This window comes from Myxocyprinus asiaticus, chromosome 49, assembly GCF_019703515.2.
Source record: "Myxocyprinus asiaticus isolate MX2 ecotype Aquarium Trade chromosome 49, UBuf_Myxa_2, whole genome shotgun sequence".
In the NCBI taxonomy this organism is placed as follows: Eukaryota; Metazoa; Chordata; class Actinopteri; order Cypriniformes; family Catostomidae; genus Myxocyprinus; species Myxocyprinus asiaticus.
The window spans coordinates 13,310,985-13,338,543 of record NC_059392.1 but is presented as its reverse complement, the minus strand read 5'-3'; the positions used below and the strand labels follow the sequence as shown (position 1 = coordinate 13,338,543).

The 27,559-nt window shown below is 39.2% G+C and overlaps 1 protein-coding gene across 1 annotated transcript; it reads left to right on the top strand.

Annotated features, from left to right (window-relative positions):
• The first annotated feature begins 770 nt into the window (after positions 1-770).
• On the top strand, positions 771-27,064 carry LOC127438577 (ubiquitin-conjugating enzyme E2 R2-like). The gene is made up of 5 exons (XM_051694261.1): positions 771-1,351; positions 14,115-14,201; positions 15,447-15,544; positions 15,811-15,945; positions 25,944-27,064. Exons 1-5 carry the CDS (start codon positions 1,166-1,168, stop codon positions 26,164-26,166), a joined length of 729 nt encoding a protein of 242 aa, XP_051550221.1. The 5' UTR covers positions 771-1,165; the 3' UTR covers positions 26,167-27,064.
• The last annotated feature ends 495 nt before the right edge of the window (positions 27,065-27,559 follow it).

Here is a 27,559-nt window from a genome sequence, read left to right as displayed (position 1 = left end):
GGAAGCCGCTGCTTTCCAACAAAAACATTGCTGTGCACCTGAAGTTTGCCAAAAACCATCTTGACACTCAACAACACTACTGGGAAAATGTTTCATGGACTGATGAAACTAAGGCCAGACCTTAACCCAATAGAGATGCTGTGGAATGACCTCGAGAGACATTTTAAGAATATGGCTGAGCTGAAGCAGTTCTGTAAGGAAAAATGGTCCAAAATTTCTTCTGAACTTTGTACCGTCTAGTCCACAGCTAGCAGAAATGCTTGGTTGAGTTTATTGCTGCCAAAAGGAGGATTGACCAGTTATTAAATTCAAGTGTGTTTACTTTCTCCACAGCACTGTGAATCTTTAATGAGATGTGTTCAATAAAGACATGAAAGATTATAATTGTCCGTGTGTTGTTAGCTTAAGCACATTGTGTTTGTCAATACTTGTGACTTTGAAGGTGAGATCACATTCTATGACCAATTAATGCAAAAAATAAATATTTGTCTTGCCACTGTAATATAAACCATATTTAAGAGCTATAATGAAAACCATTTATATTTCAAAAGCATGGACAAATCAAAGTTACTCCTGTATCCATGATGGCACTTTTTTTGTTAGTGTATGCCATATGCTAATAGTTAAATAAAAGTTTTTGCTTCTGTAGTGTTTTTTTAGTCACAGGATTGAGCAACTTCATAAACACCAATGCACCCATGGCTTCCATTGGTTGCAGGAAGCGCATAGGAGGGACGTGAACTACAGCTGCAAGCAAAGTGTCCTATAGTGTGACGGCTGGGGGAGGGAGAGAGAGAGACTCCTCACACTAGCTGCCCTGTATTGGATGTTTACTTGTTAGCGTCAGAACGCTTGGTTCATTTAAAACACGTTTAGTATCGTTAGGGTTGAGAGCAGGTGGAACTTTAAATGCCCTAAATAAACAACAAATTCGCGAGAGGGGCTGGTACTCGCTGATCGTAAATTGTCATCGAGGAGTGACTTATATCGGGTTTGTTTGCTCACCGTGGACGAGTTGAGCTTGTTCGGCTACCGAACGAGCGGAGTATCAAGCGGCGTTCGTGCAACGAACGAACAAAAGATTGCGTTTAAATTCTCTGAAGTTGTTTGAAGCTGTTGTTTTGCTATTATTTCCTAAAAAAAAATCTCTACTTGTTTTCGGAATATGGCTCATCATGGACATCATCATGTTGCGAGTTCCCAAAAGGCTTTAATGCTGGAGATGAAAAGTCTCCAGGATGAGCCGGTCGAAGGCTTTAAAATAACTTTAGTCGACGAGTCGGACTTGTACAACTGGGAAGTTGCGATATTCGGACCCCCCAACACACATTATGAGGGGGGCTATTTTAAGGTGAGTGACCTCTCACTGTAGCTGTAGTAGTTGGTACGAAATCATATTTTGTTATCAGTAGAGTTAGCGTGTGGTTTTTATTTGAATATTTGATTCGAACTGAATTCGAGTTTATGATGTATAAATTCGAAAACGCGACCGCTTCTTTGTTTTGTCGCCATTGTTTATGACGTCACAACAACAAGCTTGACGTTCTAAATGTTCGTTTGTATCAATAAAGCGAACCTTCCATTCGTTCGAACGCTCAATTCGTCAAAAATTGGGTCTGTACTTTGAAAGAACTGCTCTTTTGTTCCTCATTGTGCTTTACACTTACCCCAATCAATCACATTTCAACCCTTATTGTTCTATGGAACTGATATTCAATTTTGTACAGTTTCCTCAACGTGATTTAGTTTCTCAAGGCATGTGCTTGTTTTAAAGATAATAAACCACAAGAGCTTTTTTACAGATGTATTTTATTTATTTTTTGCCTTCTGAAACCCATGTGGTCTTCAAACTGTAGCCTACTGTTTCTGTTAGCACCAAAAGGTTAGTAGGTCACTGCAGAGACCAATGCAATAACTTGAAACGCATAATACATATAGGTTGTATGACAGAGGTAAGAAGTATCTTTCTTTAAGGTTCTTCTTAGGACCTGTCATTTTCTGAAAAGTTGTATTGTTCCATCGTAGTGCTCTAAAAAACAAGCATAGCATTCCATAGCCTTTTCCCTTCTTTAAGTAATTCTTTAGAGGTTGTTATACCATGTAATCTCCATATGCATTTCCATGACAAAATGTAGTTTCTTACAAATAAGGGCTAAATATACTTTAATATTGTATTCTAGATCTCCTCCTTTGAATGCTTTTATCTTTTCTCCTGCTTTCTCCCAATAATCGTTTCCTCATCCTTAACAAGCTCCCTCAAACTGCGATTCGAAAAGACAGTCCTTTAGTATGTGACTTGAGATTTCTTTCGTTTCAAGACCAAGAAGTCATCCTCTATTCTTGAATGACAGTGCCTTCAAGCTAGACTTGATAGAACTTTGTATGGTGTAAATAATACTATAGTAATTTTCTGTTGTGGCAGAATATCTTGCTTGGCGTCCAAGCAAAGTCACTCTGTCAGACCACAACAATGGCATTTATATTTAGCCTGGCTTCATAGCTATGACTGTATGTCATTGGCTTGCATGCTGGCCAACCAACCCCTGCCCAGCCAGGTCATTAGCAAGTGGCCACCAACCTTCTGGACACATTGGAGTCATTCAGTTACTATGTTCATGGTAGCCTGGGTTGGACTAATAGCAAATTTGATAGGCCAAGAACTGTTAAACTAAAACCTGCTGATGGGTCTGAGGAGTCTACAGCACCTCTAATCCACTCTACCCTCACAAGGAGTAAAACTGTGGTGTGTTGTGGCAAGCAGTACTTGGGATAACTATGAAATAGTAAGGGCTGGGTGATGTAGTTGAAAATCACATATATTTTGATCATATTTGATGCATATTCGTATTTCTGTATTTGCTGTGTATTGGCTTGAAATCAGTCTGAGGAACCATTATCTTGACCCAGGTAACCGATTAGAATAAATTACTAAAAAATGATTTACAAGAAGCAAAATACAGCGAGACTGTAGTTAAAATATGGCATGTTTTTCACTTTTTTTTTTTTTTTTTTTTTTCACCGATAACCAGGAAGAATGATATTTAATTTTCAATTTCAATAATTTATTTAGGCCACGTCCACACTAATACGTTGTCATTTGAAAATGCATCTTTTTCTCTACGTTTTGGCCTTCCGTCCACACTGAGAGACAGCGAAAATTGAGCTTTTCGAAAATGCTCTCCCAAGTGGATAAATTTGAAAGTCATCTTTGCATTGTAGTGTGGAGAGGGAAAATGGAGATATCTGAAAACGATTGTTTGCAGTCATGTGATCCATTCAACCCAAAACAATCAACATGACGACCCATGTTGTAGTGGCATTGTTGTCTGTTATTCACTCTGATAGCATTGTTAAAGATAAATGTTACTTTGTGCAACCTTCACATTGCATTCCTTCAAAGGTGATGGGAAGTTTACTTCTGACCGGCGACGGAACACAAGGACAGTTGTGTTTCAGACCGTTTATGGAGCAGCGATTTTTCGCAAGCGCATTTAGGGGATTTAAGAGTTTTCATATGTTTCAGTGTGGACAAGCAACTTTTGGAAAATGCTTGAAAATGGCAGTGTGGACAGGGAGTGTTTCAAAAACGAAAACGGCATTTTCAGATATATCCGAATTAATGTGGACATAGCCTTATATTCACTTTTGTTACATGGTAATAAATGGCAAAATTTACCTACTTAAACATTTTAATACATGAAAGATGCTACTTGTAAACATTTTTGATTGGTGACAAACTGTTAAAGCAGTTTTGAATTGATTAATTGAAACAGACCGTTTGAACTAATTCAAAGAAATGAAACTAACTTACCAACTCTTTTGCAACTCTAAAAAAGTTGCTATTAAAACATCGGTCTCAAAGCTCTCGTTCTTGTGAGTCACAAGACAAGAAGGGATTTCAAAAATTGTTCAAAAAAGTAAACCAAAATTATGCACATCCAACGACAAAAAAGCTCAGTGAAGGTGCTCGACCAAAAGCAGAATAATATCAAAAGTGGTGTGGTGGCTTACCTCTTTTGATACTATTGCAAATTACTCGACACGCTCTTTTGGAAACTTAATGGCCAAATAAATGAGCGGTGCACATGGTGTTACACTTGCACTGATGATGCCACAGTATACTACCCCAGACACAAGCTATAATAACAGCGAAATACCACATTGTTTTATATTCATTACAGTTGTATGTAGGGTAGCAATATTCCCAGATAGCAATGGTATCTGGCTGATCTTGGTGGTGAAGTGGCTCAGACTATGAGCACAGGCCAGGGGCTGTTCAATCAGACGGAATGCAACAGAATGGAACAGAGCGAGAATCTCAAGACACAAATTTTCAAGTTGATCTCCTTTCCTGTCAAAGCGTTTATAAAACAAAAAAAAAAAAAAAAAAAACTTAAGAGAGCAAGACGCAATGGCCAAGTACCTCCACTAACTGTAAGGGGCTGTTCACACCAAACGCTTTTGCAACCATCCATTTGCTTTTCTATGTAAACTGTGCTAGACGAATGTCTTAGTTGCGCTTTTTGTTTATTCAGCGTCTTGTGCAGGAGCACTGTTTTTTAGATGCTGTTTCTAATTAAAAGGAACTTTAAAAAGCATCTTGAGACACCTGCTTTCTATTAAACAGTGTTTGTTGCGCCATGTCTCACCTTTTTAGCGCAAGAATGCGATCCATCTGAAGTCATCGTCAGTGCTTGGCACACATCCAAAATTAGAATACAGTTTTAGCATTCGAATGTGCATTTATTTTTTTTTCTTAAATTCGACAAATATTTGAATTTCGAAATTAATTTGACAGCCCTAGTGACTATATAGCATACAGTAGTAGAAATGTGTCAACTGAGAGATTTAGCTATACTATGACTCATACCACAGTTAGATTTATCCCACTTGCTGACCAATGGCAGATAGGGGGAGTATTTGGAAAACCTTTAATATATAGGCCACTTTTTTTCATTGAATTTCCAGCAACTATATTGTGATATGCTGTGATATATAACTAATATAGTTTTTTTTTTTTTGTATAGGTTTTTGTTCATACCGCCCACCCCTAGTGTCAATCTTTGCTAGCTTACATTTCCCAGCTTGGAGAGATTTGGCACAGTCATTAAGTTCTCATGAATAGGATCCCTTTAAGCAGGCTTCACGTTCCTACACGTGGCACTGAGCTAACAGGTAGCAGGGTTTTCTGCTGATCACCTGGGGCCTCATGTATAAAACTCTGCTTAGATTTCTTCCTAAAAGTGTGCGTAAGCACAAGTCAGATTTATAAAACCATACATATGCCAGAACCTGCGCATAGTTCCCTTAATAAATCCCAGCTAGCAGAAGATTGTGCTTACATATACGTGATTCATTCCCCACCCTGTCTCCTCCCCAAAATAACCGTATATGGAGTGTACAACACCTGTTTTTACTCTGCATGTCCTCATCTGCATACAATTATCATATGCATTTCACCATCCAGACTCGTGATTACTGCGTTTAACGGTATGAGAAACTGTATTATAAGAGATAAGACTGTAAATGTCACATGTGCCCAAGGGTTAGTTGCTGCACCATGGAGAAACATTATTTATTAAGATATGAACTTGTTATCAAAGACTATACCTTGAATATCCCTTGGTAAAATGTTTTTATCTTTGCAGACATAAATCTAATCTAAGCCATTTTGCTTCTCAGAAAAACTTTTAAATAGTTTTAAGTGTGTTTTTATTGAGAAGTTAAATATTTAGTACTGGAAACAAAATTAAAATTATTAAAATTCCTCGTGCAGCATTGTCTGATATCATTGGACTACTAAGATTTTATATTTGACTGTTATTTTATATATATACAGTGGGGGAAATAAGTATTGAACGCGTCAACATTTTTTAATGTTAATATATTTTTAATGAGGCTATTCACATGAGATTTTCACCAGACATCAGTATTAATTCAAGAAATCTGCAAATGTAAAGAATTCACAACATTAAAATCCATAAATAAAGTTATGTGTATTAAAGTGGAATGACACAGGAAAAAAGTATTGAAGACGCTAAGAAAAAGCAGTTTTCCAAGGTAAGGCAAGGAACCAGCTGAAATCCATAAGAAGTTAGAAAGTGATTATACCTCCTATCTGTGCAAATTAATATCAGCTGTTTTAGTAAATTGATGGTCTATAAAAAGGCTTTTCGTTACCAAGGTGTCACACAAGAAACATCTCATGATGGGTAAAAGCAAAGAGCTCTCCCAAGACCTTCGCAACCTTATTGTTGCAAAACATATTGATGGAATCGGATGCAGACGTATTTCAAAACTTCTGAATCTTCCAGGTAAGCACCATTTGGGCCATTAACCGCAAGTGGAAGCAACATCACTCCGTCATCAACCGGCCATGCACAGGAGCTCCTCACAAGGTTTCTGACCAGGGAGTCAGAAGAGTAGCCCAAGAGCCAAGGACCACTCGGAAAGAGCTCCAGAAACACTTGTAGGCAGCAGGTACCATTGTCACAGAGAAACAATAGGCAATGCACTCCACCGCCATGGCCTCTATGCACGCTCACCCCGCAAGACTCCATTACTAAAGAAAAGGCATGTTGAAGCTCGTGTAGTCTGTGTAGTCTGGTCATACGAGAGCAAAATGGAACTTTTTGGCTGTCATACTACACACCATATTTGAAGAAAAAATGGCACTGCACATCACCCTAAACACACTATACCAACAGTGAAGTTTGGAGGTGGAAGCATCATTGTGTAGGGCTGTTTTTCATCGCATGGTACTGGCAGACTTCATATAATTGAAGGAACGATGAATGGAGCCCTTTACCGGGAGATTCTTGAGAAGAATCTGCTGCCATCCACCAGGATGATGAAGATGAGATGTGGGTGGACTTCCAGCAAGACAGCGATCCAAAGCATACAGCAAAGGAAACTCTCAATTGGTTTCAGAGAAAAAAAATCAAGGTGTTAGAATGGCCCAGTCAATCACCTGATTTGAATCCAATTGAACATTGGTGGAAAGAGCTAAAGACCAAGGTTCACAAAATGGCCCCCCCGGATTCTTCAAGATTTAAAGACAATACGTTTAGAAGAATGGGCCAGAATCACACCTGAATACTGCGGCCGATTAATTTCTTCATACAGGAAGTGTCTTGAAGCTGTCATTACAAACAAGGGCTTCTCCACTAAGTATTAAATAAATTTCAGTTAGCGTGTTCAATACTTTTTCCTGTGTCATTCCACTTTATTACACATAATTTATTTATGGACTTTAATGTTGTGAATTCTTTACATTTGCGGATTTCTTGAGTTAATACTGATGTCTGGTGAAAATTTCGTGTGAATAGCCTCCTTAAAAATATATTTATTGAAAAAAATGTTGACGCGTTCAATACTTATTTCCCCCACTGTGTGTGTGTGTGTGTGTGTATAAAAACAGCTGAACGGCAAATTTACTTTTCATAAAGTTTTTATTAGACTAGAACGGGGGATTCATTGCGATGAGGGTCAGGATGAAGTGGAGCAGGCAGCACATTTGATGTGTTTTATATGCATTGCTGTACCTGTTTGCAGCTGTACAATACTGTTTCTGATGAGTCATGTCTCTCCAATGATCTGTTCGACTACTGAATGTGGTCAGCAGTGCCTGTCTTATAGCTACTGTCCGTTTTACTGAGCCATTTCACGTCAGTCAGAGTCAAGTACGCATCGCATTACAGATCATCTTTATCCAAATGCTGTACTTATCTCAGTACATGATTGTAATAGAACAGAAAATATCTCAAACTAAGAAATCTTCGCTGTCATTTTTAGTTACTGTATGTTCCCTTTCTGATGACATGGGAAAGTTCTCCAAACGCAGCACATCCCAAACCAATATTTCCCTTTTACAGCTTATTGGAATGCCTTCTTAATTGGTTACATACAAATAATATAGCCTTCTATTGGCTTAACGATTGCTTCTGCTTCAAGTGCTTACCTACATAATTTTTTTTTATTCTAAATGTGAATTAAATGAAAATCAGAGTTTATAATCAGTCTGTTCAGTTCATTATTTGTCCAGCTGGAGTCGCCAATTCACACACACTAGTAGAAGAGTGCGTACGCACAGTCAAGAGTGTCGGCATGAAGCATGCACACACACCCAGGCTCTTGGCAGGTGATGCAAGCTGGGCTTGGCCAGGCTTGACTCAGCCTGGCAGCTTGAGTCATGTTACCCCCCTCCCCAGGCTGACAGAGTGACACAGAAATGAAAGTTCAGATCAGGCCTGGCCTCGGGGGGATTTTTTCTGATTTGTGATGCGTTCAGCTTTGCTTGATTGAGTGACTGACATAAAGTTGGTTTAAATAATGGCGTGAGTGGGCAAACTACAGGTTTTTTGAACAATGGAATATGGGGGAGGAGTGTTTGCGAACTTACAATAAAATACAATATTTCCACAAATTCCGGTGGACAAAACAACTCCAGAAAACAGTGACTTGGGATCTTAATGCTTCATTTCATTCAAAGTCGGATGTTGGATTCCTATATCTCTTAGACCATAAAGTAAAATAGCTCTGTCCGATGATCGAAATTTCAATGCATGCATTTGTTTTGGAGTTGTAAACCCTCTGCTGGGCCATTCTTCCTTACAGAACTGCTTCAGCTTAGCCATATTCTTAGGATGTCTGGTGTGAACGGCTCTCATGCATCTCACTTGCACAGTGAAATTCCGCAGGCGAAATACAGTCTTCCCAATTGGTATCTGTACGTTCAGGAGTTTCGCCTGATGGACTTCTAGTGGAGAAGAAATTTACCTTTGCAAATTTTGCATGAAGTTCAGGTTTGGTGAACTTTGAGAATTTGCATTCGTACATACTGTAGCACTTGCAGGTTTCACACTCGCTTCACATCGGGCTCCACCATATACACCTGCAGAATTTTGCCGTACAAGGGTGAATGTGACCGAGACTTAAGACCGTACAAAATATTGAATATACTTCTGTTCCTCACAACCTCATTTCCATTCACGTCTGTTGAAGGGTTATAAATTAATTTGCTGAGAATCTTAGTCTGAATCAATTGGCTTTATGCACCACTGCTCTTTAAAGTCAAGTTTTATTACATTTTGTATTTTGTAACAAGGTCTTCATCAGTCTGATTTACTTGGCTTTACTAGACCTTGTTTTTGGCAGTGGCTCTTTGGCAGGTGCTCTAATTCTCAGAGAATTTTATTGCCATTTAATTAGGCTAATTACCTGCGTCAAGTGGACTCCTGCTTATTCTTAACTATCTTTTGGTGTCAAGTGAAGCAACCGTGGGAATTAAAAGAACTCTCTGTCTCTCTATACTTGAAACTGTTTATAATGGCAGGTTTGATGGCCCCCAGGGACTATCTCTCCCCCGAAAATACTTTCTCCTCTAGGACATAATGTCCCCATTCTCTCTAATGATTTCTCTGTTCAGTCAGTGGGCATGGAGGGGGCAAGGGCTGTCACCTGAAGACGAGGAGGCTGGTAGACTTGAGGGAAGGGCAACAGAGGTGTGGGAGAACAGGACAGTGTGTTCAAGGAGAGTTAGAGCCACGATGACCTGGTTTATTTTCCTACCAGCCCGGTATCCATAGGATTCTCTCCCTCTTATTTCCTCTCTTCCTCTCCAATGGGATTGTAGGAGAGAGAGATTTATTTTTAGGTCATGATCCAAGACAGGGATTTTACACCAAAAACAAACTCATTTATTCCAGCCAGCTCATACTGTCATTTGCATTAACTTAAAAGAAATGTATTATGCAAAGTCAGAGGCAGACTGACCATTGAGAGAACCAGGACTTTTTCCGGTGGGCTGGCAGTGAAATAGGGCCGCGACATGCCAAAGTGGACCGCGATATGATGAAGGGGTTGCGTAAAGCTGAAGTGGGCTGCAAAACTGTGCAGCGATATGCCAAAGGGGGCAGCAAAACACATTGACACATGACTCCATATGGCTCAAGTGGTTTAATTAATGACTTCTGAAGTGATACGATTGGCTTTGGGTAAGAAACGGACCAAAATGTGATTCCTTTTTTGCTATAAATCATGACATCTTCAGTCCTCTTGGCGCGTTCATAAGAGAAGCTATATTACACTTGCGCTTGACACACTTGCAGAAAGCTTTATATATCCTCTTGTATTGTATGGATATAAGCACATCATATGTCTTTCAAACTATTTTTGTGTTCTGCAAAAAAAGAAAGTCATGCAAGTTTGAGATGGCATAAGTACTCCTGCCTTCTCAAACTTGTATGACTTTCTTTGATGAGAGTGATAATTTCTGGGTGAACAATCCCTTTAATGACTCCATTATAAATTCCTTTAATTCTTTGATGAAGTACTACAACCTGCCATCTTTGCTCGTGGTGTGTATCTTCAACTATACATTCTCATTTGAACAACCAGCAATTAACTGCTCTGACCAAGTCAACGATCAAGTTAGTTGTTAGAGTTTCAAATTGGTTACAAAGTCTTTTAGACTGATTCATTAAAAAGAACCACCTCATTATAGTCATTGGGTTGCAAATTGATCTGCATTGGTTTAGGGCTGTCAACAGGGCTGAGAAACTAATTTGGAATGTTTCACTTAAATATTACCAAAATTTGAAGAATTTTTGATTCAAGACATTATTTCAGTTAGAGAAGACATTGGTGATTACCATATTTTTAAATCGACGTTTTCTCAGAAGTCATCGAGAGCAACAAGAAGTCAAGTTTAAGCTGCAGGCAGAGCTCCAAAAAATTAAGTCTCCAAACCGCCAGCAAAGATGTAGGCAGCCCCTAACCTAACCCTTTCCTTAACCCTAACTGTGTGTGGAAGTGACGCCCACATTTAGAGTAACCCTACCCCCTTCTTGAGAAACCTCACCCTCTTTTGGAAATTCCACCCCCATTTGGAGATCTACAGTCTGCAGCTATACCTACTTGTTCGATTCGCATCAATTAAATTCAGCCAAAGCATCATTCCTTTCGCTGTGTTGCTGTAGATTCAGAGTAAAAACAGACTATTTTAGTACAGGGTTCTGTTCCCATTGGTGGAAGAGTCTTAAATTATTCTATTCCAGTATTTCGAACCAGTCCATAAAAATCATTTCTCAATTCCCAATCCTATTCCTGTTGGTTTTACCTTGTATAGTTGCTATCCTCTGGCTGTGAGGTAATGTAGCCATAGAGGGCCGCTCTGCACACTGGCTGTCACAAGTGCTGTTGTGTGTAAGATCATTCACAGCGGCATCTGGCGAAACGTAATACCTTTAGCTTCTTACACGGATCCCTACTTGAGGTTTAATAGGTTTGCTTGCTTGAAAGTTCCTCTGCACTACTTCGGTTTCAGGAGCTAGTATCACTTGATATGTACAGGTGCCACTGTGTATGTGTGCATGCATTTAATTGCTGGTTTTGTACTCCCATCCCCCCTTAAAGAGTTTGAAACACACCAGCTGATTGTGCCAAATCAGCAAATGTGTGGTGCGTGTATGTGGTGTGGGGGTCGTGGAATGGTCTGTATGTGAGCGCCCACCACCCACTGTAGTGAAAGGCACCAGGCCCAGCTTGGTACTGATTGTGAAGGATTTGAAGTGTAAATGTGTGTGTGGGGGGGTTATACACAGATATACACAAATCAGCCACAACATTAAAACCACCTGCCTAATATTGTGTAGGTCCTCGTGCCGCCAAAACAGCCCAACCTGCATCTTAGAATAGCATTCAGAGACGCTATTCTTCTCACCACAATTGTACACAGTGGTTATTTGAGTTACCGTAGAATTTGTCACTTCGAACCAGTCTGGCCATTCTCTGTTGACCTCTCTCAACAACAAGGCATTTCCATCCGCAGAACTGCCCTTCACTGGATGTTTTTTTTTGTTTTTGGCACCATTCGGAGGAAAATCTAGAGACTGTTGTGTGTGTGTGTGTGTGTGTGTGTGTGAAAATCCCAGGAGATCAGCAGTTACAGAAATACTCAAACCAGATCAGCTGGCACCAACAATCATCCATGTGATTATCTAATCAGCCAACTGTGTGGCAGCAGTGCAATGCATAAAATCATGCAGATACAGGTCAGGAGCTTCAGTTAATGTTCACATCAACCATCAGAATGGGGAAAAAAACATTTGATCTCAGTGATTTGGACCGTGGCATGATTTTTGGGGCCAGAAACAAAAAACATCCAGTGAGTGGCAGTTCTGTGGATGGAAATGCCTTGTTGATGAGAGAGGACAACAGAGAATGGCCAGACTGGTTTGAACTGACAAAGTCTACGGTAACTCGGATAACTGCTCTGTACAATTGTGGTGAGAAGAATAGCATCTCAGAATGCGGCTTGGCTCTTTTTTTTTTGGCGGCACGAGGGGGACCTACACAATATTTGCAGGTGGTTTTATTGTTGTGGCTGATTGGTGTATGCAAACATGTATGCCATTCATGGGTAAGGATGTCATGGATGTGGTTCTACAACACCCAGGCATGATAGTGGTGAGTTTTACAAAGGCAATCACCATTCACATTAAATTTAGTTCATTGTATTTATTGTGTTAGAACATTTCTTAATGTCACATTATAATAATTTAGGTCACAAGGGTTCAACTGACTAAAATGGTTGGGATTCTACTGTAAATACGCTGCCTGTTCAAAAAAAGTTGCATACTCTTTGTTGGACCGCCTTTAGCTTTGATTATGGTGCGCATTCGTCATGGCATTATTTCGACATCCTTATGCAATGTCACGTTTATTTCCATCCAGAGTTGCATTAATTTTTGGCCGAGATCTTGTATTGATGACGGGAGAGTCGAACCACTTCGTAAAGTCATCTCCAGCACATCCCAAAGACTTTTAATGGGGTTAATGTCAGGACTCTATGGGGGCCAATTCATGTGTGAAAATGATTCCTCATGCTCCCTGAAATACTTTTTCAGAATTTAAGCCCATTGAATCATGGCATTGTCATCAGGGAAGAAAAAATCCATTGACGGGATAACCTGGTCATTCGTGTAGTCAGCTGACTTCATTTTATTGCTGCAAAATATTGCTGAGACCTGACCAATTGAAGCAACCCCATATCTTAACACTGCCTACAGAGGCTTGTACAGTGGGCACTATGCATGACTGGTGCATCACTTCATGCACTTCCCTTCTTACCCTGACGCTCCCATCGCTTTGGAATATGTTAAATCTGGACTTATCAGACCACAAGACCTTTTTCCATTGCTCCACAGTCCAATCTTTATGCTCCCTAGCAAAGTGAAATTGTTTTTTCCGATTAGCCTCACTAACAAGTGGCTTTCTTGTGGCCACACAGCTGTTTAGTCCCAATCCTATAAGTCCTCATCACATTGTGCATGTGGAAATGCCCTTACTTTCACTATTAAACATTGCCGTCAGTTCTGCTGTCGATTTTTGTTTTTTTCACGATGTGACCAAGCGTTTGTGATCTCCGATCACAATCATTCAAGATTTTTTTCCGACCACATTTCTTCTGTGAAGCTGACGGTTCACCACTATCCTCAGTTTTAATAATGCATTGGACAGTTCTTAACCCAATTCCAGTGATTTCAGCAATCTCCTTAGTTGTTTTCTCTGCTTGATGCAGGCCAATAATTTGCCCCTTCTAAAACACAGTAACATCTTTTCCACAACCACAGGATGTGTCTTCCGACATGGTTGTATAAGAAATGAGAAGCTACACACTGCATCAGTTAGGGTTAAAAGAATTGTTGCCATCTGAAACAATCACTGCAATAATGATCCAATCATAGGCTCTTAAGTATCTGCCTATTTAAAAAAAAAAAAAAAAAAAAAAAACATATATTTTTTTGGCCAGGCAGTGTAGTACACATGCCGTTTTGGCTGCATTGCAGATTGTAGCATACTAAGGGTTTGCTTGCTTTTGAAATGGATGTGTAATCTTTTGGTGCATACCAACAATAAGGTAATTTTGTAATAAATCCAAGCAGTTTTGCACCACTTAACCAGAGAATGCATTATTGAACATTGAGCTTATGAACATTTAAATAAAAAGGCTTATACAGTACTATCGTAGAGATCTTGGTACCTGTAGTGTTTATTCAATGTGCCGATAATGTGCCGTTATCTTTCCCTAATGAATCTGTTTTTTCTTTCAGGCTCGCATTAAATTCCCCATCGACTACCCATACTCGCCTCCTGCTTTCAGATTCCTCACCAAGATGTGGCATCCCAATATCTATGAGGTTAGCCTGCTACACAAACCAAACAATTGCAGCTTCATCAGCGTTTATTTGTTAAATACGTTTTGAACTTTTGAACGAATGTTAAAAATTCCCCTTATGAATAGAACATTAAGTTATTTATATATTTATATTTAGCTGCCAAAATTAACTTGTTACCTTTTCAGATTAAATTTATACATTTAATGCATTTACCTATGTAAGGTGCTTGAAGTCAATGTGCTGTTATTGTACAAACGTTTTTCAAAATCTTAAGTTTGTTTAATTTCTTTTTAACTTAAAGGGTCTAGTTTGACCATTACTACTGCTCCTGGATTCATAAATTATCTTTATTAAACAGTATCTTCTTTTTCCTTAATGAGAAACTGAATGTATTCAAATTGATTGCACTACATTTTGAAAGGCAATGTATTTATTTTAATGCAAAATTCAACTAACTATTAACATCCCTATTTTATTACATAATTGAATTTTTTTTTTTTTTTTTTAATCAATTATCAGTTTTTGTTGTTATCAATTTACATCAATTATTTTACTTTATTTTACAAAATTAAAAGATGTGGCATCCCAACATCTATGAATTTAGCCAACACGAACCCAACTATTGCAGTCTCACCATTTATTTTGATTTTTATATATAATTTTTCAGGATCCGTAAATCATCTTTTTTATATTGTATTTAGTAGGGCTGGGAAAAAATATAGATTATCTGATTAATTGCGACCTGCATATGAACTATTCCGGTATCCATTCTTTTAAATCTTTAACTTTAAAATTGCTTCAGGTTTGGTTGTTCATTTATTATGTCTGTTAAATAAATAGCAATTGAACTTGTTTGGGTCCTGTTGTTAATTTTAATTAATATTTTCACAATGTACTTTTGCTACAAAAACATTTGCTACAAAGCAAAATTATTTCTGAAATCTACCCAAATGAATTGGAACCAAATCAAAACCTCTATCACAATCAAAATGAATTGAGAGCTTGTGAATCGGAATGATACCCAGTCCTAGTATTTAGTTTTCTTTCCTTAAAAAATTGAATGTACTAAAATTGAGTGCTCTACATTTTGATAAGCTGTGTTTAAAGGCAAATTTCTACATTAAAATTGTAATATTTTAATCTATTGACGGCCTTATTTTTATTACATAATTGCATAATAGAATCATGATTTATATAATAAAGGTTTGTTTTGAAGGATGTTGTCATGACGATCATAAGCGTGATAGACATTTAACATTCTTTCAGAATGGAGACGTGTGTATTTCCATACTGCACCCACCAGTGGATGATCCACAGAGTGGAGAACTCCCATCAGAGAGGTGGAACCCCACACAGAACGTGAGGTACATCATACTCTCCCCTTAGTCCTTGATCATTTATTACGTAACTCGTGTAGGCAGACTGTAATATTTCACATATCCTTAATTCAGGAAGAATGTGTGAATAGCACATGAATAGCACATGCACCGTTTCCCCTTGCTGTTATTGCACACTGCCTCTTCCTCTCCTCTTGGTTGCGCCTCAACAGTTTGACATCCGTAATTAAGACAAACGGCTGTAATTAGTCAAGTATAATCATCCATTGCTGTGATAACTGCTTTCCTTTCAGGACTATCTTGTTAAGTGTTATCTCGCTGCTGAATGAGCCCAACACCTCCTCGCCTGCCAACGTAGATGCCTCCGTCATGTACCGCAAATGGAAGGACAGTAAAGGGAAAGATCGGGAGTATGCAGAAATCATCAGGTTGGTAATTGTTCACTCTGTTTGTGTGACCGTATATATACTGATCAGCCACAACATTAAAACCACCTGCCTAATATCGTGTAGGTCCCCCTCGTGCGCCAAAACAGCTCTGACCCATCGAGGCATGGACTCCACGAGACCTTTGAAGGTGTCCTGTGGTATCTGGCACCAAGACGTTAGCAGCAGATCCTTCAAGTCCTGTAAGTTGCGTGGTGGGGCCTCCATAGATCGGACTTGTTGGTCCAGCACATCCCATAGATGCTCAATCGGACTGAGATCTGGGGAATTTGGAGGCCAAGTCAACACATTGAACTCATTGAACTTGTCATGTCCCTCAAACCATTCCTGAACAATATTTGCAGTGTGGCAGGGCACATTATCCTGCTGAAGGAGGCCACTGCCATTAGGGAATACCATTGCAATGAAGGGGTGTACATAGTCTGCAAAAATCTTTAGGTAGGTGGTACGTGTCAAAGTAACATCCACATGACTGCCAGGACCCAAGGTTTCCCAGCAGAACATTGACCAGAGCATTATATTGCCTCCGCGGGCCTGCTTTTTTTCCATAGTGCATCCTGCTGCCATCTCTTCCCCAGGTAAACGATGCACACGCACTTGGCCTTCCACATGATCTAAAAGAAAACCCGATTCATCAGACCAGGTCACCTTTTTCCTTTGCTCCATGGTCCAGTTCTGACTCTCATGTGCCCATTGTAGGCACTTTCGGCGGTGGACAGGGGTCAGCATGGGCACTCTGACCAGTCTGTGGCTACGCAGCCCCATACGCAGCAAGCTGTGATGCACTGTGTGTTCTGACACCTTTTTATCATGGCCAGCATTAAGTTTTTCAGCAATCTGTGCTACAGTAGCTCTTCTGTGGGATCAGACCAGGCGGGCAAGCCTTTGCTTCCCACGCGCATTAATGAGCCTTGGGCGCCCATGACCCTGTCGCCGGTTCACTGGTTGTCCTTCCTTGGAGCACTTTTGGTAGGTACTAACCACTGCATACCAGGAACACCCCACAAGACCTGCTGTTTTGGAGATGCTCTGACCCAGTCGTCTAGCCATCACAATTTGGCCCTTGTCAAAGTCGCTCAGATCCTTACGCTTGCCCATTTTTCCTACTTCTAACACATGAAATTCAAGAACTGACTGTTCGCTTGCTGCCTTAAATATCCCACCCCTTGACAGGTGCCATTGAGATAATAAATGTTGTTCACCTGTCAGTGGTTTTAATGTTGTGGCTGATCAGTGTATATATACTGTGTGTGTGTGTGTATATATATATATATATATATATAACTCAGCAAAAAAAGAAGTGCCCCTTTTTCAGACACTGTATTTTAAAAATAACTTTACAGATCTTTATTGTAAAGGGTTTAAACAATGTTTTCCATGCTTGTTCAATGAACCATAAACAATTAATGTACATGCACCTGTGGAACGGTCATTAAGACACTAACAGCTTACAGACGGTAGGCAATTAAGGTCAAAGTTATAAAAACTTCGTGATCGTGCTTTAGGCATGCTGCATGGAGGTATGAGGACTGCAGATGTGGCCAGGGCAATAAATTGCAATGTCCGTACTGTGAGATGCCTAAGACAGCGCTACAGGGAGACAGGAAGGACAGCTGATCGTCCTCGCAGTGGCAGACCATGTGTAACAATACTTGCACAGGATCGGTACATCCGAATATCACACCTGCGGGACAGGTACAGGATGGCAACAGCAACTACCCGAGTTACACCAGGAACACACAAGCCCTCCATCAGTGCTCAGATTGTCCACAATAGGCTGAGAGAGGCTAGATGAGGGCTTGTATGCCTGTTGTAAGCCAGGTCCTTACCAGACATCACTGGCTTCAACCAGACAGGACTGGCAAAAAGTGCTCTTCACTGACGAGTCGCGGTTTTGTCCTGCCAGGGGTGATGGTCGGACTCACGTTTATCATCGAAGGAATGAGCATTACACTGAGGCCTGTACTCTGGAGCGGGATCAATTTGGAGGTGGAGGGTCCGTCATGGTCTGGAGCGGTGTCACAGCATCATTGGACTGAGCTTGTTGTCATTGCAGGCAATCTCAATGCTGTGCGTTACAGGGAAGACATCCTCCTCCCTCATGTGGTACCCTTCCTGCAGGCTCATCCTGATATGACCCCCCAGCATGACAATGCCAGCAGCCATACTGCTCATTCTGTGCGTGATTTCCTGCAAGACAGGAATGTCAGTGTTCTGCCATGGCTAGCGAAGAGCCCGGATCTCCATCCCATTGAGCACGTCTGGGACCTGTTGGATTGGAGGGTGAGGGCTAGGGCCATTCCCCCCAGAAATGTCCGGGAACTTGCAAGTGCCTTGGTGGAAGAGTGGGGTAACATCTCGCAGCAAATCTGGTGCAGTCCATGAGGAGGAGATGCACTGCAGTACTTAATGCAGCTGGTGGCCACACCAGATACTGAATGTTACTTTTGACCCCCCCCCTTTGTTCAGGGACACATTATTCCATTTCTGTTAGTCACATGTCTGTGAAACTTGTTCAGTTTATGTCTTAGTTGTTGAATCTTTTTATGTTCATACAAATATTTACACATGTTAAGTTTGCTGAAAATAAAAGCAGATGAAAGTGAGAGGACGTTTCTTTTTTTGCTGAGTTATATATATATATATATATACGCCAAGTCTGTGTACCTTCGGATAATTTTCTCATTTTTGTCTTCAAAACAAAATAACAAATAAACCATTCATTTATCATATTTCTGTTATCTCTCTATCATATCACAACAATTTACGTTGTATCTGCTTGTATCTGTTTCTTTTTAAATTAAAAAACGAGATTTTTTTAATTCGTGCATATAAACTGAGATTATAACTTTATAAAAATTATAACTAAGAATATTTGTTTTGTACGTGTGGGCGGGCCTGACACTCCTGTTTCCACTGATTGGTCAACGCGCACCATCATCTGTTCTTCCTCAGCCCCGTTCATAGAAAATAAGAGTTCACCAAGTTTGCCCATGGCTTTTGCAAATAGATTCTCATCATTTTAATGAAGAACATTAATATTTCTTAAAGCTTCTGGCTACTGCATGTTTATTGCAATCTTATCAAGCAATGGACACCTGGATACGACAACCAGTTAACTCACCAGCTCGCTTTTGTAACCGCGGGTTGGGGTGGCAGTGCTTTTTTATTTTTAAAAGGAAAATTATGAATTGGGATGCTGTACACAGACCTAACTGTAACTAAATATACTTTGTTATCTGGTCATTATTGTTTTTATTATTAATGATAATTAAATCAAGCCAAAAATTGCAGGGGGAACATAAGGGGAAATATAAATGTTCATTTGATGTGAATAAGACTCGCAGGGCATCGTCATGGTTTTGAGGAGTAGCCTTTAAAGGACACAAGGACCATAGGATTTTTTGAGGGAAGGGGCTCAGCCCGTATTGTTCATGTATTATTTATTTTATTCTCTTTTGGTGTGTTTTTTTTCATTCATAGTTGCACCTTTTGCTTTCCAGTCTTTATTCGGCAAGTGCCAAGTTCATTGTCGGGGCGCGAGTCGCACTCAGTTCTTCACCCGTATTGTTCTACAACAATACGGGTTTCATAAATTCCGTTGAATTTATGAAATAAAATGCAACCAAAACACGCTCTGTTTCTGATTTACTTTCACTAAAAAAATGTATTAAAAAAAATCATTAGACCTGCTTATCTGACCCTGAAAACAGCCCCCTCATAATCAAAGCATGAATCCCTAGTGTAATTAATATATTGATCATCTGAATAATTGATCATCTGTTTTATTAAATTTAAATGTTTTTTAATTTTATTTTATTTTTTTTATCAAAAAGGTAAATGTAATAGGCCTACACCAAATGTGTATTAAAAGTGTTGCCCGTTAATCCAACCTGGTCTTAGAGAATCGGATTGCTAGTAGGCTACATCAAGCCAAAAATCCATGGAACTCCCATGGAGTATAGGCCTAATATTAATAGGGTCGGCTATTGTAATCGCCACACGCCACCCCGAGAGCGAACCATATTATAGTGACCACGAGGAGGTTACCCCATGTGACTCTACCCTCCCTAGCAACCGGGCCAATTTGGTTGCTTAGGAGACCTGGCTGGAGTCACTCAGCACGCCCTGAATTCGAACTCGCAACTCCAGGCGTGGTAGTCAGCGTGTTTTCTCGCTGGGCTACCCAGGCCCCCATTCTGTTCTGATTAACACAAAGCATACTGTATATGGACACAAATTTACACCCCCACCGATATTTCACCTTTAAAAAGGTATACAGAAAGATATGTCTGGCAAAATAAAGTCCTTTCTGACTGTAGCCATTGCATCTTGCGCACCTGAAACCACATCGCGAGCACTGCATTGACTGTTAAAAAAAAAAAAAAAATAATAAAAACATTTGCAAAAAATTTAGCACTTGCCATGTCCCGTGTGAAAAGGCTTTTATTCTGAAGAAAAGGAATGAGGAAGAGCAGATGACTTTGCAGGTTTAACCAAGCAGTATAAATGAGTGCATCACGTGAAATAATAATATTGTACACTTATTTTAAACGCTTGAATGAAAAAACTAGAAATAGAGCTGAATTCATGTTTTTCTAGTTGTTATGAAAAGAAAAAATGAAAAATAAGTGTGTTCTCAATTTTGAACATTTCTTTCTAGACAAACTAGTAAATGGTCAGTTTATTGGTTATTCTGTTTTGAAGACAAAAACGAGAACTAATTATCCGAAGGTGCACAATCTGTGTATCATTCATTCATTTCATATTCTGTTAGGAATTCAAAATCTAAAAAACAAAAAATGACTTAATTCATTATTCGTTTACAAAACCAATATTAAAAAACAAATGACTTGTTTTTCGTAATTTCGATTGAATGCTCAAGAAAAAAATAGAAAATTGGAAAAATAGCCACGGGACACTGTGCGTTTTGATTATTTGATTTCACTAATATATAGCTTGAATATTTGATTCGCACATCTGGGTGGGCCTGAAACGCCCCTCTCTTCTGATTGGTCAACCTGCACAGTTGTCTTCCTCAATGCTGTTTAATTGTTCAGATAAATTCTTTACCATTTATTCTCAAACTCGCCATGTTTCTTGCAGCCGAACTATCTCTCTCATCATATAGCCAGATTTATCAGACAGCCCTGAACTTCAACCTGCTGTCTTTGTTTTAAATGAGATGACGAAAATAACCGTACATTCATAAGACTATTGAAGCATATGCCTACATTGTAAAGACATAGGTTTACGTTTAACTGTGGGATAAAGTTAGTTTTAGTTTCGATATTCGTTAGATAATCGCCTATGGTGCGTAAGGGACCTTCTGAAAACTCCAACCACAACTAAAACGTCACTGCCGTCAGAGCAGTCTTTTATTTGACCATTGACTTGCATGTTCTATCTAAAAAAGAAGATCGCCAGAGTGATGGTTGTGCATATGAATGTACAGTATTCACTTATATTATGGAGAATAAAAAATCATTACAATTAACAAAAACATTTTCACATTCCAAATGTTGTAGTAAGTTACTATAAACTTTGGAATGTGAAAATAGCATTTTCAGGAATTTGTATGATGTTTATCCTAATATACCTAATACTGTACTCATTGGATTTACTGTAATCTCACCCGTCGTAAAGCAGTCTATCTACTGGGAACTTACTACAACCTTTGTAATGTGAAATAACATTTTGGGGAATTTATTTTATTTTTTTCTCAATCTAATTCTGTACTCATTATTGGACTTACTGTAAACATCTCACCAGTAGTAGCTCAGTCTTTTAACTGGCAGCCTACTACAACATTTGAAATGTAAAAGTGTACTTTTAATGTTTTATGTTTAACTTGCACATCAACTGAATGAGTGATTGGACACCGCCTGTGTTTAATAGTGAGTGAAATTTTCAGACAGTCCCTTAAGTACGCCAAGCAATGAAAGTGCATTGGAGCATTTTCAGTCATTATTATGCAGCCGCCGCACTAACTGACAGTTCTGAGTGCAGTGTTTTGTGTGTGTGTATTATAGTTATATACCATTTATATACTACAGCAGTGTGTGCGCAATCTTTGCAAACTTGCCGCCGGCAGAGAACGCAGGTACAAGAAACCAAATATAAAATAATATCGAACCTAAAACTAACTTTACCCCACTCTGGGAGCTTAGGTGTGAGTGACTTGCTCATCATGGATATTATGCTAAAGGAAGTTCATGAATGCTAGTCTCAAACTCGACCAGTGAATTTAAAATCAGCATTTACGCACAGCCTTCACATTTGTTCTGCCGCGTATACAACCCAGTAGGTAAAGGCTACCCATATTCCCATTCAAAAACATGGATGTCGGAATGATCTGAGCTTGAAATTAGTACTCTTCGCTTCCATGTAAATACTTATTGTTTGTAACGATATCTTGCAGTTTATTTGTTGTTTTTATTTTGTCATCATTTGTTATTTACTGTTGTAGCTGGTATAATTCACTGGCATGAATGCTCATCTGTCTTGCATGCACCCTATATTAAGTCTGTATATTCCCCAAGATGTTGACTACCACCCCTTGAGTCACGAGTTTGAATCCAGGGCGTGCTGAATGACTCCAGCCAGAGTCTCCTAAGCAACCAAATTGGCCTGGTTGCTAGGGAGGGTTGAGTCACATGGGGAAATCTCCTCGTGGTCGCCATAATGTGGTTCTCGCTCTCGGTGGGGTGCGTGGTGAGTTATGCGTGGATGCCGCGGAGAATAGCGTGAAGCCTCCACACCAGCTATGTCTCTGCGGTAACGCACTCAACAAGCCACGTGATAAGATGCGCGGATTGTCTCAGATGGGGAGGCAACTGAGATTCGTTCTCCACCACCTGGACTGAGAGGACTTAGAGCGCATTGGGAATTGGGCATTCCAAATTGGGGAGAAAAGGGAGAGGAAAAAAAGTCAGTATATTCCCTGAACTGCATCTTGCTTTGTTCATTGCACTGCAATATGTAAATATTAAAATAAACTGATTCTTTCAGTACTCTTTCATATTTCAGAAACACACGAAACACTGTCAATTTAAAATGCTTATTTAAAGCAATCAGTCTATAGCTACCTTAGATGTATTATTAGTACAAAAGGTGTCCCGACTGTAAGTCCACCATGACGTGGTACATGACTTGTAAAATCGGGACTGTCCTCTGTTTTAAAGTGACGTTTGGGCACCCTAACTGCGAATGCCAGCCAATTCTCCAGTGCAGTGTGGACCACCAGTGCCCAACTGATCAGCTGAAAGATGAAACCCTGTCTGCATTCAGTGAACATTTTACGGTTATGTGTAGGCACTGTGTCTGACTACTTGATGAGAGAGAGAGCTCAGCTGCAATAAATGTGCCAAGATTTGGAGAATAAATGGTAAAGAATTTAATATTAACTGAGATGAATTCATCTGAACAATTAAACGGCAGAGAACTTTTATTCTGTCTCACAGCATTGAGAAGATGATGGTGCAGGTTGACCAATCAGAAGAAAAGGGTGTTTCAGGTCCACCCAGATTCAAATCAAATATTCAAGCTATCTATTAGTGAAATCAAACAATCAAAACGCACAGTGTCCCATGGCTATTTTTCCAATGTCCTGTTTTTAACTTGAGCATTAAATCAAAATTATGAATAAGTCATTGTTTTTTAATATTGTTTTTTTTAAACAAATAATGAAATAAGTTGTTTTTTGTTTTTCCAATTATGTACAACCCGCTAAATGGGTGTTTCTTCAACTTTGGTTTGATTTTTTTGATGATTTAACTGATTTAAGCTTTATTTTATATATATATATATATATATATATATATATATATATATATTCGATGGTCTCATTATAAAGGAATTGGAAACTGTTTACCAGGCTTCCTATACATTTTTCAAAAACTAACCCTAACCCCAATAAAATACGTAGTGTACTTATTTACCAAGTCAGCAAAAGTGTTAGTGAAGAGCATGCTTACAATGGCAAATTATGCAAAAAATGTGAAAATATTTAATTGTGTGTATTATCCTTGTGCGACCCCCGCGTACACATGCGTGGATGTTGTATTTTGGCCTCGCTATATGCTACGCATAATTTAATTTAAAACCGCTGATCTCAGTTCAGCAGACACTGTGCTGTCAGTAAACGGTTAAACTTTGACGCACAGAGTCATGTGACAAAACAACATGGTGCTGATCACATTATCTGTAGGAGAAACAGTAACAACCACACCTGGTAAGGAACATAATCAAGTTTTTACACTGAAACCTGTTTTGAGTCAAAAGATTAGTCTCTAGTTTCATCCGTCATGCCATTTTTATGAACACAATGTACACTGTGTACAATAGCACAAGGTTTTCCTTAGAAATCCATATTTACTGTGCATTCACATTGAGAATCAATGGGTTCATTCAAAAGCTGCTTTCAGAGGCTTTATTTGGAGTTAGGATGAAAATAAGGTTAATTTCGAACTGTTCTGAGACCAGTGCAGACAGACAGAACACTGGAGGTTAAGTCATCCACTAAAAAGAGAGACATGAGCAGGGAACATCCTATACTGTACCTCTCTATGCATCTAAGTGCATTCAATCCATACTTCCTACCAAAAGTTCAGTTTCAGACTGCAGATGATGTTTGGACCACACAACATGTTTGGCTGACATGGGACAATTGTAGTCTACATCGATTCAGAATTTATAAGGTATAATTTTATTTTAACATGGTTGGCAGAGATTGGATGATGTTGGCCATTACTTTGAATCAGAATTCATTATGCTAATTTCTGATGTAATGTCTGTAACATCTCAAAAATATGAAAAACTAACAATCCTGGAAACTTTTTGTGTGTGTGTGGATTTTTTCCCCTTTTTCTCCCAATTTGGAATGTCCAATTCCCAATGTGCTTTTAAGTCCTTGTGGTTGTGTAGTGATTCGCCTCAATCCAGGTGGTAGAGGGCGAATCCCAGCTGCTTCCGCGTCTGAGACCGTCAACCCACGCATCTTATCACGTGGCTTGTTGAGCATGTTGCCACGAAGACATAGCGCGTGTGAAGGCTTCACGCCATCCACCGCGGCATCCACGCTCAACTCGCCACGCGCCCCACTGAGAACGAACCGCATTATAGTGACCACGAGGAGGTTACCCCATGTGACCCTAACCCTTCCTAGCAACTGGGCCAATTTGGTTGCTTCGGAGACCTGGCTGGAGTCACTCAGCACGCCCTGGGATTCAAACTAGCGAACTCCAGGGGTGGTAGTCAGCATCTTTACCACTGAGCTACCCAGGCCCCCAACACTCCTGGAAACAAACAATTTGATGGAAAAAAAAAACAAAAAAAAAAACAAATCTGACTTTCTAAAGCTTGGTATTTAAAATTTCACAACTTAGTCCCGCTGTCCACATATGTGGACAACAGTTTTTAGCTCTAGAATATTTTTTTGCATGTTTCTTAGGGGATATTAGTTACAAATCAAAAAGGGAAATGGAAAATGCACACAGCAGTCACACTCAGGTCTTCGGATGTAAAGGATATATAAAATGTTAACAATTAAATTATCCTTTAGCCATTTTACTTCAAAAACATAAAAGGCATTTCCATCACCGTCATGTCCACCACAAATTCTATTAAACACCGTATGACACTGTGGTGAAAATTCACAACTTTCAGAAAAAAAATGACAAATCGCTGTCATTGGACGTTGTTAGTCATAAATAAAATAAAAAAAAAATTAAACACTGTCAAATTTTTTTTAAATGAGACCGCTTTCTAGAAATCCACAGTTTTGATATTTGAAGAAACATCCATATATGCTTCAGTAATAAGTTAATATTGAGTAACTTGCATTTTAGAAAGTATTTTGCCAGTTATATTGTCTATTTTAGCTCCGCTAATGAAAATACTTCACAGACAAGTGGAATAATACAAAGAGTGAAGTGCATCCCAGTGCTGTTTCAATAAATAAAACTGGTCTCTGTTTACAGGAAGCAGGTTTCATCCACCAAAGCAGAAGCTGAGCGGGATGGAGTCAAGGTGCCCACCACACTTGCAGAATACTGTGTTCGTACCCGCGCCCCACCCACCGACGAGGTCTCAACCCTATTCTACGAAGATTACTATGATGATGAGGACATAGATGATGATGATGAAGAGGAGGGTGAAGACTGTTGCTATGACGATGATGACTCTGGGACTGAGGACTCATGACCAGCACCTAAGCTTTCCAAAACTGAACTCTCCATGCCCCTGTACCCATTTTGGTTTTAATTCGATTTGAAAAGGAATATTTTTCGGCTTTTTTTTTTCCATTTCTATCTCAGACGTCTGAAGTTTCCTGACTCAGCGGACACAACCAAGGGCAAGTTTAATTCTGTCTTGTGCTGATTTTTTTTAGTTTGTTTTGTTTGGTTTTTGGGGCAAGTGGGTTTCAGTCAATCAGTGCTCGAGAATCCAGCTTAGTGTATACATTTATTAACAACATGTCTATCCGAGGCATGTTGGTGCCTGATCTCAGGTTTTCAATGACATGGGGTTAAATAAAAAAAAAAAGTAGCTAATACACATTCTCAGGGCTACTTCAATTTCTTAAACCACAATCCATCATTTAGTATTATTTCCAAATTATGTGGGGGAATCTCAGAAAAATGTTCTTCACGTTCTCAAAAAGGGAATCTCAATCATATACAGCTCATACCATTCTAAGCTCTCTCTTTCCATTGGTCTTTGTTTCATTTTATCCACAAACAAACCTATAATGTCTTTTTTGTTCGATTTTTAGGGGGTTGCAAGGTAGATTTGTGCATGCAGATCTTCTTTGCTGTATTTAGCTAGTCTGTGAGGGGATTTTAGTTTTATGTATCTGTTTCATTTTAAGCTTTGTGGTGAGTATTATTTGGAAGCTCAAAATCTCCTCAGGATAACAGACAGTTTGAGACATTGGGTATTTATGGCTGACCCTTTGACCCCAACAGACCCTTTAAAACATGTAATAAAATTCATGTGCACACAGAGGTATTTTGGGTCACTTTCACTTCTTTAAATTTTCCTTTCTTTTTGGTATGCTTTGTAAATCTATTTAAATTCTCAATAAAGATCTTTATTAGAATTGTTTTGTTTGTGTGAGTTCTGTAAATGAATGATTTGACACTTAAAATGTTAGAAAGTCATTGTATTAGACAAAATATCTAAGTACCATTTATTTTCAAGAAAGATATCACAAGCACACTTCAAAATTTTAAAAACATTTCACAAACAGATTTGGTTTTTAAATGATACCACTATACATAAATGATAACACTAGACATACTGCTCAAAATGAAGACCAAACGTATGGATATTTTCAAACATGCAAAATTACGTATTTTATCCACCGTTTTCCTGACCAACCACTGGGCGGCTCCATGTTGATTCTGATTGCCGCTGGACTGTTTTATGGTTCCGGTCTCCATTAGAAGCGACCGGATGTGTCCAGAAGGTAACCTCTCGGTTACCTAAAGTCTTGCAAGAGCCACATGCAACGTTTACACTTTATTTGGAGACTTACAGAAGCCATACACCTACCCCTAAACCTAACCTTAGTAACAGCGAATGAGACTCTAGT

Bases quoted from the DNA above. Each gene is read 5' to 3' on its own strand.
- LOC127438577 (XM_051694261.1), top strand. From the start codon at position 1,166: ATGGCTCATCATGGACATCATCATGTTGCGAGTTCCCAAAAGGCTTTA. The intron at 1,352-14,114 runs GTGAGTGACCTC...TTTTTCTTTCAG, and splicing joins ATGAGGGGGGCTATTTTAAG to GCTCGCATTAAATTCCCCAT. The intron at 15,545-15,810 runs GTACATCATACT...CTTTCCTTTCAG, and splicing joins AACCCCACACAGAACGTGAG to GACTATCTTGTTAAGTGTTA.